At 47.6% G+C, this 17,838-nt stretch overlaps 1 protein-coding gene across 7 annotated transcripts in view; it reads right to left on the reverse strand.

Moving 5' to 3' along the window:
- Positions 1-218: 218 nt before the first annotated feature.
- Positions 219-17,838, reverse strand: part of CRYBA2 (crystallin beta A2) — a 34,377-nt gene continuing 16,757 nt past the window's right edge. For 2 of the 7 annotated variants that reach the window (XM_083753660.1, XM_083753659.1), the window contains exons 2-7: positions 11,190-11,299; positions 8,105-8,299; positions 4,811-4,982; positions 4,393-4,534; positions 904-1,046; positions 219-488 (exon numbers count right to left, since the gene is read on the reverse strand). In XM_083753660.1, coding sequence (XP_083609786.1) covers positions 341-488; positions 904-1,046; positions 4,393-4,534; positions 4,811-4,968 — 591 coding nt within the window. In that variant the 5' untranslated portion in view covers positions 4,969-4,982; positions 8,105-8,299; positions 11,190-11,299 and the 3' untranslated portion in view covers positions 219-340. Of the gene's footprint in view, positions 489-903; positions 1,047-4,392; positions 4,535-4,810; positions 4,983-5,670; positions 5,777-6,868; positions 6,890-8,104; positions 8,300-11,189; positions 11,300-17,838 lie in introns of those variants that run through there. The other 5 variants (XM_083753661.1, XM_083753663.1, XM_083753665.1 and 2 more) reach the window with 5 other exon arrangements.

Genomic DNA, 17,838 nt, shown 5'->3' on the forward strand with positions numbered 1-17,838 from the left:
GTTTTAGTTTCCTTCTGGTGTAAAAAAACAAATGCTTGTCTGTGCCTTGTTGAGGCTTTAGGGATGGACCTTCAGTGTGTTGTTGTGTGTGTCAGAGACAGTGAATTCTGCTTAGCTTTCTCGGTTTGTATGCCAGCAGGTAAACCAACCAGCCTGCTGGGTATAAATTAATTAATTAATTAATAATAACAGATGCACAAAAGAAAGATGGATTTGGTAAATGCCTTTATTGGCTACCAGGTGCAGGTCTACTGCTTGGCGGGCCCTTGGGCGCAGAGGCAGGTGTGGGGGATGCTGGTGGAGTGCAGGAGGGCCGATGCTGCTGCTGCTAAGACACAGCTCAGTGCTGGACACGGCGGATGGACTGGATCTGGTTGGTGTGGGCCTGGGTGCTGTATTCGCTGTACTTTTTGTATTCACCATTCTGTCTGTCCCGCTCCAGGACATATTGGTAGCCCCGGTACCCTGGGTATTGATATGCCACCCATCTAGGGGATAAAGCAGAACATAGGCAATACAGGCACTTCCAGCCTCAAAAGCATATCCTACACCGAAAAAGGGATGGTTCAGCCCTGCTCCCACTGCTTTTTAACTCATATCCTTTGAGGGGTCCACTCCTCCTCCAGCAGCTCTTACTGATCAACCAGTCTCAAAAGGGCAGGACGCAATTGGGGAAGGAGACCGGGAGCCTGGGATAGTTTCTCTTTAAAAAGGGAGGCAGCTATGGCAATCCCAGGATTGCTACTGGTTCATCTAGCTAGCTGGTTCATCCAGCTAACTGGTTCATCCAGCTAGCTGTGTTCTTGGCAAAGTAAGAATGAGGTTATGGGAGGAATCCCTTCACAGAACCTGCGGGGTGGGTGGCCCTTCCAACTTCGCTCCAACTCAGAAGGCATCACTTACGCTCCAGAATTGACCTTGATAGAAGCCACCTCCTTGTTGCCCCAGCCCATGGCCTGCAGGGATGGATAGTCATCGCTGAGCTCAAACTTACGTCCTTGGAAGTTCTCTGCTTCATACAGGGTCACTTTGCTGTCACTGTGGTTCTGCAGGATAGGTTAAAGTGGAGGATGATTTGGTGTGGGACTGTCACAGGCAAAGACTTTTAATACCCAACAGATAAACCACAAGTTCACCATGAGTTGCCTAACAGATTAGCAAACACACCATGACTTATTTCTCCTACATTTGGGTTTTTTTCCAGCTGCCCTAGCCTCGTGTCTTTTGGTGAGTGTCTGCAGTGAGGTGGTGAAACACACCATGTTTATGGAAGGGTACTGGAGTCACAGATAACACCAAGCCATAGTTAAAACAAACCAAGTGTTGTAAGCCAATAATAAACCACAGTTTCATATGGTGATTTGTTGGCAGTAAACAAACCATAGATACTGCTGGGCAGGGTTCACACATAATGCTAAACCATAATTTAATAAACCATGACTTAGTGTTGTGTGCGAACCAGGCCAGTTGTGACAGAGGAAAGGAAGAAGGCAAGATCTTTGAATCTAAAAGAACACCATTTGCTATTCCTGCATTTTTAGCCACCTTCCCTTTCAGCTCTCCTTTTCTTCACTTTCTTCCCTTTATTCCCCTGTGGCTAAGCCACTGTCCTATTGGCAGGTTGGATTGCAGTGATCAGATTGCAGTGGATGGTAGAGCTCCTCTGGCATTGCTCTGAAGGGCCCTTTTCCTGCACAACCAAAATTCCCTGATCTGTATTATGGACTTGCTTCCTTCTTCCCTACCCCCTCTAATGCCAGTCCCTTCAACCATGTGAGGTCTCGTCATCCTCTGGATGATGCCACAATGTTTATATTTGCTTCCCCTTATGACTGGACCTCTGCGTGGCCCACCTCCCTTCAAAAACCTTTTGAAAATCCCCTTTTCCTATAAGGCTTTTGGCACAACCCCTCTTAGTCCCCATCCCCTACAAAGCCTAAATGAACTGTAGACATATACTGTAAACTTCTCAGGAGCTGGAATCTGTATTTTGCTTGACACACTGTAAAACTCTTTGCACAGTGGTGATACTGCATGTGCACACACACAGAGAGAGCGCGTGCAAAGGAGTTTTATAATCCATTGCCTCTGGTTTTCCTAGATCAGAAGTCGGGACCTCCAGACATTGTTGAACTCAAACTCCTATAATTCCCAGCCTGCATAGCCAGTGGTCAGGGATGATGGGAGTTAAGAGACCAGTAACACCCGGAGGACCTTACTTGGACATCCTTGGGCACTGTGTGTGCTGCTGCCAAGCAGCTCTTGGTGAATGACTGTCAAGCATCTTTATGGGTCTGTCTGTTAACATAGTCCCCAGCAAGCAGCAAAGAAAGGCTTGGGATTCTATCCGTTATGCAAAGAAAACCCTCCCGGCTTTCCAAGTGGTCAGGATGTGTAGTCTCTCGCTAGCCTGCTGTGGACTCAAGGGGTTAAAACTGAAACTGGGCACAGCTGCATCCCCCCTCCCCTATCACCCATTCCTGCAGGCTGCACTCCGCCAAGTGATCCTGCCAGCCAGAAACGAGATGATATCTCACACCCCTTTATTAAAGTGCGGACATAATCTGACTGGTTGTTATTAAAGCCCAGAGATGAGGACGTGCAGAGATTTTAAACCCCGGTTAGGAACAGAAGCAACCGCTCTTCAAGATGGAGTGATATGCCATACTGGTTATAGCCTGTTTGGAGCTGGTACTATACATTTGTCCCAGAAAGCCTGGCTGACACTTGCGAAAAACAAAAACAAAAATCCTTTTCAATGCCAACCTTTCCCACCCTTGACCAGCTTTCTGACTTTAATGCTAAAAAAAAAGCACCCTCCCAACTTATTCATTTGTCTATGGAAGCTTTTTTAATATATGCCACTCCACATTCATTCATTTATTTAGTTTGCTTCTGCCATTGAGGCAGAAAAGGCCCCAAAGCCATGTGCCAAACTGAGCTGTATGTCTCTCCTTTCTGCCCCAGCACTGTACAGTGAATGAACACCTGGTTTCCCCCATGGCTTGCCTTAGTTCAGTCCACTCTGCTTATGGATTGGGACACTTTTAGACAAAGAAGAAGTCCAAAGCATGTGGTTCATTTTAGAGTTATTTACCACTTTGGCTTGCAGGGTGTGTATTGTTTGTCAAACAGCATGGGCATCTTATTGATCTAGCCAAGGGACTCAGCCTTCTGACCCAATGATGCTGCCATAAAAGCCCCAATGCACAGCACTTCTGCAGAGAGCGATCTAAATTCTTCATTCTCCTCGATTTCACTCATTTTAGTGAAAGCAAGGGGAAGGTCTTGGAGGGAATTGTTCTACAGCAGTGATTTCCCCCCCCTCTAAATTTGAAGCTGGCAACCCTAATCTGAGCCTTTCATTGGTTCAGATTAGGGTTGTGGGACCCCAGACCCTGATGAAGCTTTGAACAGAAGGGAAATATTGTCTCATCACTGGAGGACTAAGATGGTGAAAACCAAACTGGGAGCCACTGTAGAAGATGCAAGAGCCCTCTCGACATCTGGACCTAGCAATCCTGCCTGAGATAAAAGCTATTTCTTCCCCATAGCCACCCTCATTTGTGAAAGGTCATGAAGATAAGCAGGATTGCAACCGAGTATATTGTTAACTGTTTATATGTGTCCCTTCCCTCCCCGGTTATTGAGTCACCATCTGGAGAATGGGCTTTTACCTTTAAGGCTCCCCAATGATGCAGGTGATGAGATCTCCGCAGCTTCTCCAAAACCCTTTCCCCCTTGTTCCTTCTTACTGCAGTCCTTGCCCTCATTCAACACTGAGCATAATTTTACATTTGCCCTGAGCCCCCGAAAATAAAAAGGTGGAAAACAGGAAGAGTGCCATGGTTTTACTTGACTGACAGGAGCTATACAGAAATCCGCAGCAAAAGAGTTCTGATGAAGAGCTCTGTATAACTCAAAAGCTTGCTTGCTACTGGATTAACAGCACTTCATTTGTCTCATAAAAGCAATCACCTTCACCTGTTGTGCATCTGTGGGATATCAGCTTGTCAGATAGCCTGTTAATTTCATTTCAGCTTTGTTAATGTCACTCCCCCTGGCAATTTCACTGAAACCACCTTTGTCCTTGAAGACTCTTCTGTCATGCTTCCACTTAATTTATTACAGGCAGCAAATGAAATCGGTATGTTCTGGAAGCAGCTTTGGTTAGAAGAGTGCTTTTCAGAGAGATGGTGCTTGATCAATGAAATATGGTGGTGTTGTTGTTTTCCACCACCATTTGGGGATCCCTTTGCCCCACCAGATAGTTTTGTGTTTCCTTTTACTCTGTGCTCTCTGGAACAAGACCAGGAGGCACCCTTCTCCATTGGGGATTGGGTCCCATTCAGGTGTTTTTTTAGAGCCAAGAGAATATATTATTACACTCACAGCACACTTGATAGTCCGGAAGGAGAGCAGGTGCTCAGTCCTGTAGCCACTGTTCCCACTCCAGGCCTCCCACCGAGGGTAGTCTCCTTTCTCCAAGATGAATTGCTGTCCTTGGTATTCAGGGTACTCAAACCCCACCCAGCTGTAAAGATGAGAAGAGAGAGAGAGCGCAAATGCGGGTAGCTTCAAATTTAAAACTCACAATAAAATTTAAAAATCAAAATCAAATATTGCTCAAATCATCCGATAACTGCCTGTGAAACATTATGGGGTGAAAGTCTGGCAGAAGCCCCCTATGGAGTTCTCTCTCTCTCTCTCCTTCTACCCATCAGCCATATATATCTGTGGATTCTCCAAGCATGCTGCTCTTTTCAAGCCAGCTTTGCAAATATTGCTCAATGGACACCGAAGCACTTACGGGCCACTTTCCACCTTGATGGAGCGGATCTTGCGGAAGCCACGTTCCATGATGCTGGGACACTCCATCAGAAACTCACAGCGCTTCCCCTGGAAGTTTTCTTCCTCCCAGACGGTTATCTTGAATTGACCCAGGGTCTCCATGTGCTGGCTGGTCATGGGCAGCTCTTCTGCTATAGAAATGCAATGTTTGTGGGTTTTAAATGCTTGTTTCTGGTGGTGAGGGCAGCAGGGTGGGGTCAGCCGTGTCCCCCTGCACTACCCACAGAAAATCCAAAGTTCACCCTCTTAGCAGCTATCATGGAGTAGCATCAGCAAGCACCATGCCATACAGTTAAGAGAATGGGTCATGGAGAAGAGACAGACAGTAGCATCTGAAATGCTAGAAAAAGTAACCGAACTCTGAGGAGGATTATCTGGCTAAGTGATGAATTGTACAGGCCAAGAGAGTCCATGATGCTCCTTTTCATCTATTCCTCCCCAATTTGTCATCTCATTTTACTAGCACCTATCCCTGGCTAGTTTGTACAATGGAGCACCCCCCCCCCCGTCCTTGCTGACCAGCGGCTGGATTCATGCAGATGGTGGAGTGAGTCAGTGGGAAACGGGTGCCTACACACCCAGCTCTACTATTAGACAGGGCGATGCAGCTCACCCCAGGGAGCAGGTTTGAAGGTCCTATTAAAGGGACCTTATTTCATTTTATATTATACAGGATGAGTCCTTTAAAAGAGGCCCTGTGGATACAGAGTACACATGTTCCACGGGGCCTCTTTTCAAAGACTCACTCTGTACTTTCTGACTCGGCAGCCAAATATATTGGGTCTTTTCTTTTTTCTTAAACAGAGCCAAATCTCATACCTTCCTTTAACCTATAGTTCAGTCAACATCTGCAAGCTCTCGTAGGGCTGTCAGTCCCCATGATCCAGCTGTATTCCTGTCTGTTTATGAGGTATGTTGTCTGGAGCTGAAGGGAAATCCAGAATCCAAGTGACAGGCCCCCTCCCCTCAATGGATTTTTTTTTTTTTGAAAGCTTCCTTTACATTTTTATTACACACAGCCTGGTGCCAGAATTGTGCCACTAGATTTCTGCTGGCCCCTTCCATCTTACCTTATAGTGCACACTTACTTATACACACACCCTTCAGTGCTGTGTTTGACTTTCATGCCAATGCATTCTAATTGTTACTTTTAAAAGAACAAAAGAAAAAAGGATAGCCCTGTTGCAGTTGTGGGTCATACAGAATTATAGAGGTAGATGGGTCTGAAATGCCGTTCAACATAGCCCTCTATCTAAAGGCAGGACCAGTCATTCAACAACAACACCCATCAACTAACACAATCCAGACCACAGCTTACTGCCAGCAAAGAGCAGGTGCATCAGGAAAGGTGCCGATAGATCAAACATCTCCAAGTAACTCATGAAAGCAAGCGAAACCAGTACAGAACCATACCCTGGAGGAATGTGCTGAACCTTTCCTGCCCAATTCATCCCCTTTGTCGGTTGACCCAGAAATTATGAGTTGAAGTCCTTGCAGAGAAATCTTTCCCCAGTGATTCTCCAAGGGAAGGGAAGTATATAGGGAAGGGGGAGACACTCAATTCCATTCACATTTAAATTCACACTTTCCAAAGCAGTTATCCTTCAATTTTGTACTTATCCCAATTTTGAGTGCAATACTCAAAGCAAACAGTGTTTACAAAAATGCATGTATTTGGGGAAAGTGTGCATAGAAACGAATATGTTATGGGAAAATAACATAAAAATGCATTATATTAGGGGGAATTGCTAGCAAAAATGTGTACATTAATTAAAACTGCATCCAAAAGTATGTTTATTAGGAGAAATACGAGCTAAAATGCAAGTGAATTTTTATGAGAATTTAGGGAAATAAAGCACAAAATTGCTCCAGAAATATGAGGAATCAAATTTAAGACTGGAGAAACCGGAAGAACCAAAACTGATAGGTCCTTTCATCCCTACCAAGATACCACACATAAGGACACGGGGGATGGGCCGCTGGGGCTGTTTGGGGAGGGCAGGGGGCTGGTACTTACTTGGCTGGCAGTGCACGGAGGCAAGAGTGGTGGTGCTGGGCTGGGGGACCCCAGCAGCATTATATAGCCTGGCTTGGCCAAGTGTCCAATGACTGAACACCAATAGGTTGTGCTGACTCAGCAGTGGCAGCTGTGGGAGGTGAAGCAGCCCAGCCCCAGCCCGGGCTGTCCATTCCTCTTACCCATCATGGCGAGATGCCTCTCCTCTCTCCTGAGGCTAACAATGGGAAGCACTGGGCATGTTTGCTTAGCAGCGGAGGGACACAAAAGACAAAGGCCCTGACGTGCCATTTTTCTTTCACCCTCCAAACAATGCCTCTGCTCAGCCGGAGGATTAAGAACACGGCCCTTTCCCAGGACATCGCACAGGAAAGGCTGACAGCCATTCCACAGGACAGAGAAGCTACCCCTGGCGCCATCAGGGATGGCACTCTAGAGAAATGCCTCCCTCTGCCCCAAGTGCCTCATACTTTCCTGTCCCTGGCATCGTGCCCCTCAGAGTGTGAAACCTTACTGAGTCTATACATCTGGGGTGATTCAAAAGCCCTCAAGTTAGCTCCAGGTTTTGTGACTCAGATTCCCCCTCTTGACTGTAGTTTCCTTCTCGGAGCTACAATGGGGAGCACCCTGAACAAACTACAGTTCCCAGGTTCCTGGGGGGGGGGGCAGTGCTTTAAATGTGTGTTGGATATGCTGTAAATGTATGGTGTGGGCCTGCCACACCAAAGTGATAAGAATTCACATTTCTGCTTTGGAACCCTTTACATTTTACTCTGATTGCTATACCACAAGGGTGAGGAACCTGCAGTCTTCCAGGTGTTGGGGGATTACAGTTCACATCTTCCCTGACCATTGGGTGTGCCGGCTGCAGCTGATGGGAGCTGCAGTCCAACAGCTGGTGGGGTACAGGTCCCCCCAGCCGCTGTTGTACCTAGATGGGGTAACAGGTGTAGGGAATGTCTACTCCAAAGAAGTAGATAATAAGCAAGAATCCACATCTCAAGTAACCTGGCGGCATATGTCAACAACTAATAGGTAAATGCCACAAAAGCATGTTATTTAACTTTAAGAATTCTGGGAACTGTAGTGCACAGTTACCATTTTCAATCACTCTTAGCAAACTACAGGTCCCAGAATTCTTTGAGGAAAAGATTGTGCTTTAAAAGTATAGTATACACGGAGCCATAATGTGTGCACAGCCTTGTGGGGTTGCCACAGTGATGATACAGTACTTGCCTTGCACAACAATGAAGGGCTATCCATTTGTATTTCAGAGTAACCTCTGTGGTAGCCACACCTGCTTCAGTGGCCTCCCAGCCCATTCTGTACTTGCAGAAATCCTTCCACGAAAATCCAGCACTCTGTTGTGGTTGTTGAGAATCCCACCCTGGCCCACAAGGGGGTGCAGAAGGGCAGGGATTGTTCAGGGAACTGCAAAAGAGAAAGACCATGGATAACGACTCACTAACTGAAATGAATCAAAACTATTTCCCACTTGCTTTCCCCTCCTGATGTTCTATACCAGGCTTCCTCAACCTTGGCCCTCCAGATGTTTTGAGACTACAATTCCCATCATCCCTGACCACTGGTCCTGCTAGCTAGGGATCATGGGAGTTGTAGGCCAAAAACATCTGGAGACCCGAGGTTGAGGAAGCCTGTTCTATACATTATTACAGTTCTGTATTGGTAGGTTTAGATCAGGGGTCAGCAATTTTTTTCAGCAGGGGACTGGTTCACTGTCCCTCAGACCTTGTGGGGGCCGAACTATATTTTTTTGGGGGGAGGGAATGAACGAATTTCGTGGGCCAGATTTAGAAGGCGATAGGGCTGGATCTGGCCCCCAGGCCTTAGTTTGCCTATCCATGGTTTAGATGTATTATTGATCTGTTTTTCACCCTTCCAACTCCCCTCTCCTTTTCTCTCAGGTCTTCTGAAGATTGTGACTCTGTGGGCAGAGACCTATTGTTCTATATTTGTACAGACCTTTGTGCATATTAGGTGCTTTCATAAATGACCAGTTATGATGTGTGTGTAGTTTGATGGGGTCATAGAGAAGCTGTGATCTTGGGCTCACAGTTATCACGCTAGCCAGTATTTTCCCCCTTCGGTTACATTTTGGCTTTTAACCGGCTAATTAACTGATTCCTCTTAAATATTCTTACCTATTAAATTAGGTACTTCGCATTTATAAAGATGAGTGGGGTGCATATGTAAAATAAATACATGGCAAACCTCAGTGAAGTTGCTTCTCTGAGGATGCTGAAGGCAACTTAGTATCTCTTAGATGTGTGAGGTGACCCATGTGACTTCAGCATTTCTGAGATCCAGGCCCATGAGGCAGATGAGGCAACCGCCTCACCTGGAAGGATCCATATGGACTGCAAATCTGGCCTCCAAGGAATGCTTCACTCACCAGTACGGCAATAGTGCCAGCGGCAGCTGCAACATGCTCCTTGGAGGCCAGATATGCAGCCTCCTTGGCAGCCCCTCCCCCATGCTGCCTACACAGCAGATCTCCCTCGACTGGTCTCCAACTCCGTTATGATCAGTGTTAATCTTTATTTCCCCCTTTTTTCCTGATGTAGATCTTCACTCCCCTCTTTTTTCTGGCAGGGTTTGTGTGCCATTATGCGTTCGCCTCCTCCAAAATATGGGTTGGACTAGATGACCCTTGGGACCTTTTCCAAATCTACAATTCTATGGCTCTATGTATCTTGTGTTTTTATCCTGTATTTTTATGCTGTGAACCATCCTGAGATCTTCAGATGAAGGGCAGTATTCCGATTATACACGTGTTTGCATACTTGTGTATAATCGGAACACTCATTGAAAGCCTGTAAATACCTCATTCCAACCCTGCCCCATTCTGTCTCCTTTTGTGACATTTTTGGGATGTTTTCAGGTCACTTCCAGGTTTGGCACAATGCATGCGTTTGCAGTCGCACACATATGAGATGAGCCTAAAACGGTCGATGGCTGTATACAAATTTAATAAATAAATAGTTACAAATGTCAGATTGAAGCCATGCATTCTGATGTGATGTGTTTTGTGGCCCCACCATTTTTATACTTTCATTGTCATTCTATACTTTGACCCCTAAGTTGTTTATGGATCATCAATATGTTAGGAATGGCTTGGGTGAGTTGAACCTCCCCTATGCTAGGAAGATGAAGGATTAGATGAGAAGACCACAACTGCCCCCATAAAGAAAGTGGGGATGAGTCTCAACAATTGTGCTGTTTAACTTTGCATCAAGGGGAAGGAGAAGGCAGCAATATGCCCCCCAGCATCCAAAGGTGATTCAGCTCCTTAATGCCTTGGAACAATTGCATCTCATGCCCTTCTGCCAGCTGTTCTATCCTCAACAACCAACAACTGGTGCTGTCTCTAGGGGTTCCTAACTAATCTGCTAGCCATACTACAAGCAAGAGAAGGAGAAGCGGGGGGGGGGGGGTATTTTGTTTCCTGTGTTGAAGTTGCTGCCTCCTATTGTTAGCTCAAGGCCTTCTCCTGCTGCTGCATAAGTTAATTTGATCTGTCAGGTCCATTCTATGCAGCACTAAAACAGATCATGTCTTTCGTTGTACCCAGCAGGTATGGTCAGTAAATATTCCTTCCCTGCAAGGTTTTCAGGATAATTTGGACCTCAATATTGATTGGCTGGTCTACTTGCAAGTGGTTTCCCTATTACTTCCCTCCATGTCCTTTACTGGCTTGGGATGCCCAAATGCCACAGGAAGCAATGGTTTAATTACTCCAAATGGCCCCTCCCCTCCCCAATGACCAGCCTTGAAACTTCCAAAGGAAAAATGTCTATTATGTAGAGTTCAGTTGTCATTTCCTGAGTCCTTGGCACCCAGGCCAAGGCCAAGTAGCTTGCCATGTAAGAATAAGAAAAACTGCACCTCCCAAAACAAGTTATTCTATTCTTCTGTTGAAAGAACAATGTTGCATCCAGTTACCCTACTGTGGTATTGGTGGAAATAATGTCTGTGGTTTGTAACTAGAAGGCTTGGCTGATCTAGTTGGTGAATTAAATGTGAGCAATCATTTCAGTTAATACATCTCTAGAGTACCTACAAAGAACTTGGCATCATTATCTTTGATTCGTTTGTTATAACAGACCAGAGTATAATTAGTTTGTTGAGCTACGGTAAATCCCTGAGTAACCAAACCTTCTATTTGACTTCATTAAAAGTGACTGAACCAATGAAATCACTTACTTTCACATCATGGGACCAACCCCAAAACCAGCCACACAATTACATCCACAAATTAGGTAAATGTTGAATAAGGAACCAAGGCAATAATAAATCCTACCACTTGTTAAGTGTATGATTGAGTAAATAGTGTCAAGCCGAGTCTGCTGGTTCTTCTGCAGATTTCCAAAGCGTGGGGCATCACATCACCTTCCCTTATTTTCAGCCCCTCTAGGTGGAATAATAGGAAGGCAGGTGAGCAATTGCATAGATTTAACAGACTGCAGCAGATCCCTCGGTGTGGATTCCTGGTCCCCCCACGTGTGTGACTGTCCAGTACTAGGGAGACAGTTTTGCTGCAGCCACATTTCCCCCCTCCCTCCCTGGAGCAGATGGAAGCAGCACCAACCCCTGTTTATCTTGCCACCCGTTGCCTGGTGCACTGTTTGCTCCGAGGACCATTTCCTGCTGCAGGCACAGATACAGCTGGGTTTATTTACCAGGTCTGGCTGATTAGATCAGGAATAGCTCCCACTGCCTCTCTTCTCCCTCTTCCCCCAACTCACACTCTCTCCCTGCTTCTGCCATCTGATTTCACTAACAAATCATCCTGCCGCCTTAGGAAGGAAATGCAAACAGGGCAGGCGGCCTGTCATTTACCCCAATACAGCCAGGTGCTAAGGTGGCAGGAAAAGCATCTCCTTCAGTAAGAGCTAGGAGATGTCCAGCCCACTGAATCCATTCCAAATACAAGGAAAGCTTATTAAAAGCAGAGTACACCATCTGTTATTTATCACTTTGGGTACTGTGGCAGCATTCTGGACAGGGCACTCTGTTTTTTTCTGACACTCCTTCACTCCAGCACAAATGTTCTTGAACGTTAAGCTAAGGAATGACCAGTCGCCTCTTTCTCATTCACTCACTTGCAAGTTTCTGATCGCTCATTGCCTCATCATCCTCACAGGTTGCCTGATCTGAAAATCCCAAGAGGGCAGCGAGCTCTAGGACCTCTTGTGGAGAGTCCCCATCTTCAGTCTGTTACCTCTATAGTGCCCCTTTGGAGCTCACTACTCCCTTTAGATTTCCAGATCTAGGCAGGTCTTTGCATCTTTAGGAGCTTTTTCATCATATTGCAGCTATTAAAGGGACATAAGCCACACCATACAAAGGTGGCAGCCTTACCTCTACTTTCCAAAATACATCTGCCTATCCACACTTTCCTGCCATCATCTCACAGGCTTTCCTATCCTGAACCCCTTAATATTAGATGTTCTTCCAAGATGCGAACCATATAACCCTTCAAGTCATAACACTAACTTTGGCTATATAAAGGTGGCGAGGAAATCCAATGTGAAAAATAAATAAATAAAAGGGTACTATCACAGCAACATATGGACATATGTTCAACACAAGTATTTGGAAGGGACATGATGTTAAGGGAGGGACATTTGGATGTGCTAGCCCACAGGGCCAGAATTCTTGGGAAGACCTTGCTTCTCAGCTTTCTGGTCTGCTTCACACCCAGTTCTCCTTGTACCCAGCCAAACTGATGCCCTCTTCCCTCCCTGGAGTGAAGATACTGTTTAGCTGATTGGTTTGTTCCTTGAGTTGATGGAATGATCATGGCCAGCATCATCTGGTCAGGTTACCTTGGATCAAGTTCAATTCTTGCAGTCTGAGAATGCAGACAAGCTGCTTGAAGGAGATCGACTAAGTGTCCTTTTGACCCTTGCCCATCATGGCTTACAAAAGGCAGATGAAAGGGTTGTCAGGAAACTGCCATCGGAAGGACAGGTGGTGGACAGGCTCCAGGAGAATAGGAGAGACTCTGCAGCAGAAGAAGGAACCAGCAGGGGGAGTGCAGGAGTTACAGCGGAGGGGAGGCTCTGGGATACTTCTAGTGAGAATAGTGAAGAGGGAACAAGACCCCCCTTAGGAACTCCCACCCTTCGCCGGAAACTGTCACGCAGAGAGTCACGAAGGCGCATGTCCGTCAAACAGCTTTTATGTTGGCGTAAGTTCCGTAGACGCCCACTGTCAGGTACTACCAGCGACTGACGGAGCCATGCTTTGGGGGCTCCGTTAGTGCCTCGGTTTGGATGACCAGCCAAACCCCAGAGGGATCAAGCTTTTACGCACAAGCAGCTCATTATCCCATCACAGCAATCTGACAGTCTCTGAAAGCAGCTTGTGCAAGCAGAGGGCATCATGAGCGAACCAGCCGGAACCGGAGGAGCTGGAGCTGGAGCAGGTCCAAGCCTGGAAGAAAGGTACAGGGCGTTGGAGGTCCAGCTCGCGCTGCAAACGGCGAGGCTCGAGATGCGGATAAGGGAAAAACCACCCCACTTGCCAGAAAGGTGCCTGGATTGGTGCAGAAATTTGGGGGGGATCCCAGGAACTATCAAGCCTTTAGGACAGAGATGCAATATGCTCTCAATCTACTGTTTGATGACTTCCCCAATGAGAACTCTAGAGTGGCGTACGTGATTGGCCATCTAGAGGGAGGGGCGAAGGACTGGGTTCGGCCCCTGATGGCAGCCAATAATGAAATCTTAAAGGACACAATGAAGTTTTTTCGCGCCATGGACTTGATGTTTTCCAGCGAGATTGAGCAGGGGGTGGTGCGCAGGCAGTTAATGGCGTGTAAACAGGGGAGTCGATCTGTACGTGAGTACTGGACTGAGTTCACCATGCTGATTCATAGACTGGGGTGGGACCTTGCTAGTGAACCTATTCAAATGCTGTTTGAAGAAGGTCTCTCTCCGGCAGTGAAAGATGAACTTTCCCGGGCGCCTAGGGCGGAGTCTATGGATCAGCTGACTAAATCAGCGCTGTCCATAGGAGCACGCCAGGAAGCTAGAGCTATGGAAAAGCGGGAAGGAAAGGGAGAACGTTGGAAGGACTTCCGCATTCCAGAGATTCCGGAGCAGCCTTTCCCGCCAGCAGAGCCGATGGAACTTGGAACAGCGCGCGCGCGTGCAGTTTCAAACACCAGTGAAGGGCGGAAGAAGGAGGGAAAGAGCGGCAAGAGATGTTATCTCTGCCAACAGCCAGGTCACTTTGCCAGAGTCTGTCCGCAAAGGAAGGAATGGCAAGGGATGGCGGGAACTGTTGGGGGGAAGGAGGAGGAAGAAATCAAGGAGCAAGTAAAAGCCAACGCCTGGCTGCCAACATCAGGGCACAGCAGCCAGGCCAGGGAGTAGTGAACGTGCCCACGCCGGAACCTCCAAGACCAGCGCTTGTGATAGAGGTGTTGCTGGAACTGGCAAACGGACACCCACTAAAGATAAAAGCGCTATTGGATTCAGGTAGCTCATGTAATTTCATGAGTAAGGAGTTTGCAGCTGAACACCAGATACAGACTATCCCATTAAGTAAGCCTTTGCAGGTTACCACGATTGATGGGAGGGAGCTGTTGGGAGGAGAAGTGAGCCAACAGACTGTACCAATGATAATGAGGGTGGCACGACACACAGAACTGATAGCGTTTAACGTAGCCACCTTGGGAGGAGCTCCTATTATCTTGGGAATGAGCTGGCTGGCACTACACGATCCGCTAGTAGGCTGGCATCAGAGAGTGGTTTCCTTTGGATCAGCACATTGCCTAGAACACTGCAAGGAGGGAGAGGGTCAGGCAGGCGCCAGGGCCACTCTAGCAGGGATGGAAGTGATGGACAAGGGGAAGGTGCCACCACAATACGCTGACTTGATTGACGTATTCAGCGAAAAAGAAGCAGATAAACTGCCCCCGCACAGACCCTTTGACTGTCAAATTACCTTACTCCCAGGAGCACAATTGCCAGTGGGCAAGCTGTATGCAATGTCAGACAGTGAGATGCAGGAGTTAAGGGAGTTCATTGACAAGAATCTCAAGCGAGGTTTCATCAGAGAGTCACGAACGGTGGGGGGCAGCCCAGTGTTCTTTGTGGACAAAAAAAACACGGGTAAACCCAGGCTTGTATGTGATTTCAGGGCCCTAAATGCAGTGTCAGAACCAGTGACTTTCCCTATGCCTAGAATTGATGACATTCTGACACGGGTGAGAAAAGGGAAAATTTTTACCAAGCTGGACCTTAGGGGGGCATATAACTTGATACGTGTGAGAAAGGGGGATGAGTGGAAGACCACTATGTTCACCCCCTTGGGGGCTTTTGAGTACCTGGTTATGCCTTTCGGATTACAAGCGGGCTCCGCCTGTTTTCAATCATTCATGAATCACGTCCTGGGGCCATTGCTCTACAAGAACTGCGTAGCGTTCTTAGATGACGTCCTGGTGTACTCAGAGAATGAGGAGCAGCATGTGCGAGATGTAAGAGAGGTACTGAGCAAACTGCGAGAAAACCGGCTGTGGGTGAAACTGGAGAAGTGTCAGTTTCATACCAGGGAGGTGGAATTCCTGGGGTACCGGTTGTCTGACAAGGGATTGGCCATGGATCCCAGCAAGGTTCAAGCGGTACTGGAATGGAAAACACCAAAGACCAAGAAGGACGTGCAAAGGTTCCTGGGCTTCGGAAACTTCTATAGGAAGTTCATCAAAAACTTTGCCCATTTAACAGCGCCCATCACGGATTGTCTTAGTAGCAAAAAGAAATTTGTTTGGACGGAAGAAGCGCAGCGGGCGTTCGAACGCCTAAAGCAGGCGTTTGCGTCGGAAGAGCAACTTCTGCACGTGGATCTACAGCAACCAATGAGAGTGGAGACTGACGCGTCAGACCGAGCGGTGGGGGCCGTGCTTCTCCAGCCGGGAAAAGATACGTCTGAATGGAGACTGTGTGCATTCTTCTCGCGGAAGTTGAACAAATCCGAGAGGAACTACACAGTATACGACCGAGAACTGCTCGCCATTCATGAAGCATTCCGGAAATGGCGGCACTTGCTGATTGGGGCGCAGCACAAGGTTCAAGTCCGAACTGACCACAAAAATCTGGAATACTGGAGAACAGCCCGAGTGCTGAACCAGAGACAAGTGCGATGGGCCCAGGAGTTCTCCAAGTTCCACTTTGAGATTCGTTACGTGCCAGGCTCCGAGAACGTGAGGGCGGACGCTCTTTCCAGGAAACCTGAGTATTTAGAGGGGGAGGGAGCGCCTGAGGCAAGGCATGTAATCCCTGAAGACCGCTGGGTGTGTGGGGCAGCATTGGTGGGGCAGAGGGAACTGATAGAGGGTACTGAGAACGATGAATACGCCCAAGAGAAACTCAGAGAACTCAGGAGGACAGAGGAGAACACAGGGGGGTTTGAAGAAAAGAACGGGGCGTTGTATTACAAAGGGGCACTGTACATACCTGATGGGGAACTGAGGGGCAGAGTACTCAAGCAGTTGCATGACAGCCCCACAGCGGGACATTTTGGACAGCACAAAACCATGTGGTTGGTTACCAGGGAGTTTTGGTGGCCCAAGGTGAGGGAGGACGTACGGGAATATGTCAGGGGTTGCGACAGGTGCCAGCGAGCGAAAGGAGAGAGGGTGGCGCCAGCGGGGCTATTACAACCCTTACCCACGCCAGAAAGGCCATGGGAGGCAGTATCCATAGATTTTATGACGGACCTGCCAAAATCCAAAGGCAAAACAGCTGTCATGGTGGTGGTAGATCTATTAACCAAAATGTGTCATTTTATAGCTTGTTCACATGCGGTCACAGCGGAGGAAACCGCCAAGTTGTTTGTAGAACATATTTTCAGGTTGCATGGTGCCCCCTTGAGGGTGGTCAGCGACAGAGGGAAACAATTTACTTCCAGGTTCTGGAGGAAACTTATGAGCTTACTGCACATAGAACTCAATCTCTCTACTGCCCGGCACCCAGAAACAAATGGGCAAGCGGAAAGGGCAAACGGGATTTTACAACAATACCTGAGGTGTTATGTAAAAGACAGAGAAAATGATTGGGTAGATAAGTTACCTCTAGCAGAATTTGCCTACAACAACGCGGAGAACGTGTCCACAGGGATGAGTCCTTTTCTGGCAAATTATGGGTGTCATCCCCGGGCATTCCCAGGAGAGGGAGGGGAGAGGTGGAGCGTGCCGGCGGCGGAACATTTTTTTGAAGAGATGGAAGCGATCCACCGTCAGCTTCAACTTAACTTAGAGAAAGCCAAGGAAGAATATAAGAAGCAAGCAGACAGAAATAGGAGGGAAGGTGAAACTATAAGGGTGGGAGACCGGGTGTGGTTGTCCACCCAAGGACTACCGTTCAAGGGCGGGAGTAAGAAATTGAGACCCAAAAGATTGGGACCCTTTGACGTCATACAGCAGGTCAACCCAGTAGCATTCAAACTCAGACTGCCCAGTCACATGAAATTACACCCAGTATTTCACAGGTCATTACTGTCGCCGTACCGAGAGGGACGTGAGTGGGGGAAGCGTGAGAGAGAGGCCACCCAAACGCCCGTGATAGAAGAGAGAGAACGCGACATGAACGTGGCAGGAATCATTGATTCCAGGTGGAAGGGGAATCAGGTGGAATATCTGGTAGAATGGGAGGGGGAAGTAGAGTCGGAAAACACTTGGGTACCAGCAGAGGTAGTCAATGACGAGGTTTTAATAGAAACATTTCATCAGCGTTTCCCAAAAAACCCGCAACCCGTGGCACGATTTAGAAGGGAACACTTTGGGACCACCGATGAGGAAGGAGAGTTTGAAGGGTTCCCAGAGTCAGGGGTGGGTGAGGAAGCCGTCTCCGACGAAGAAGAGGAAGACGGGGAGAGAGATGGTATGCCGTGGCTAGAAGTGTTTGAATCCTCGGACGACGAGGAGAGCTCCTTCAGGGGCT

Source organism: Podarcis gaigeae, assembly GCF_964106915.1.
Source record: "Podarcis gaigeae genome assembly, chromosome: 1".
NCBI classification, from domain to species: domain Eukaryota; kingdom Metazoa; phylum Chordata; class Lepidosauria; order Squamata; family Lacertidae; genus Podarcis; species Podarcis gaigeae.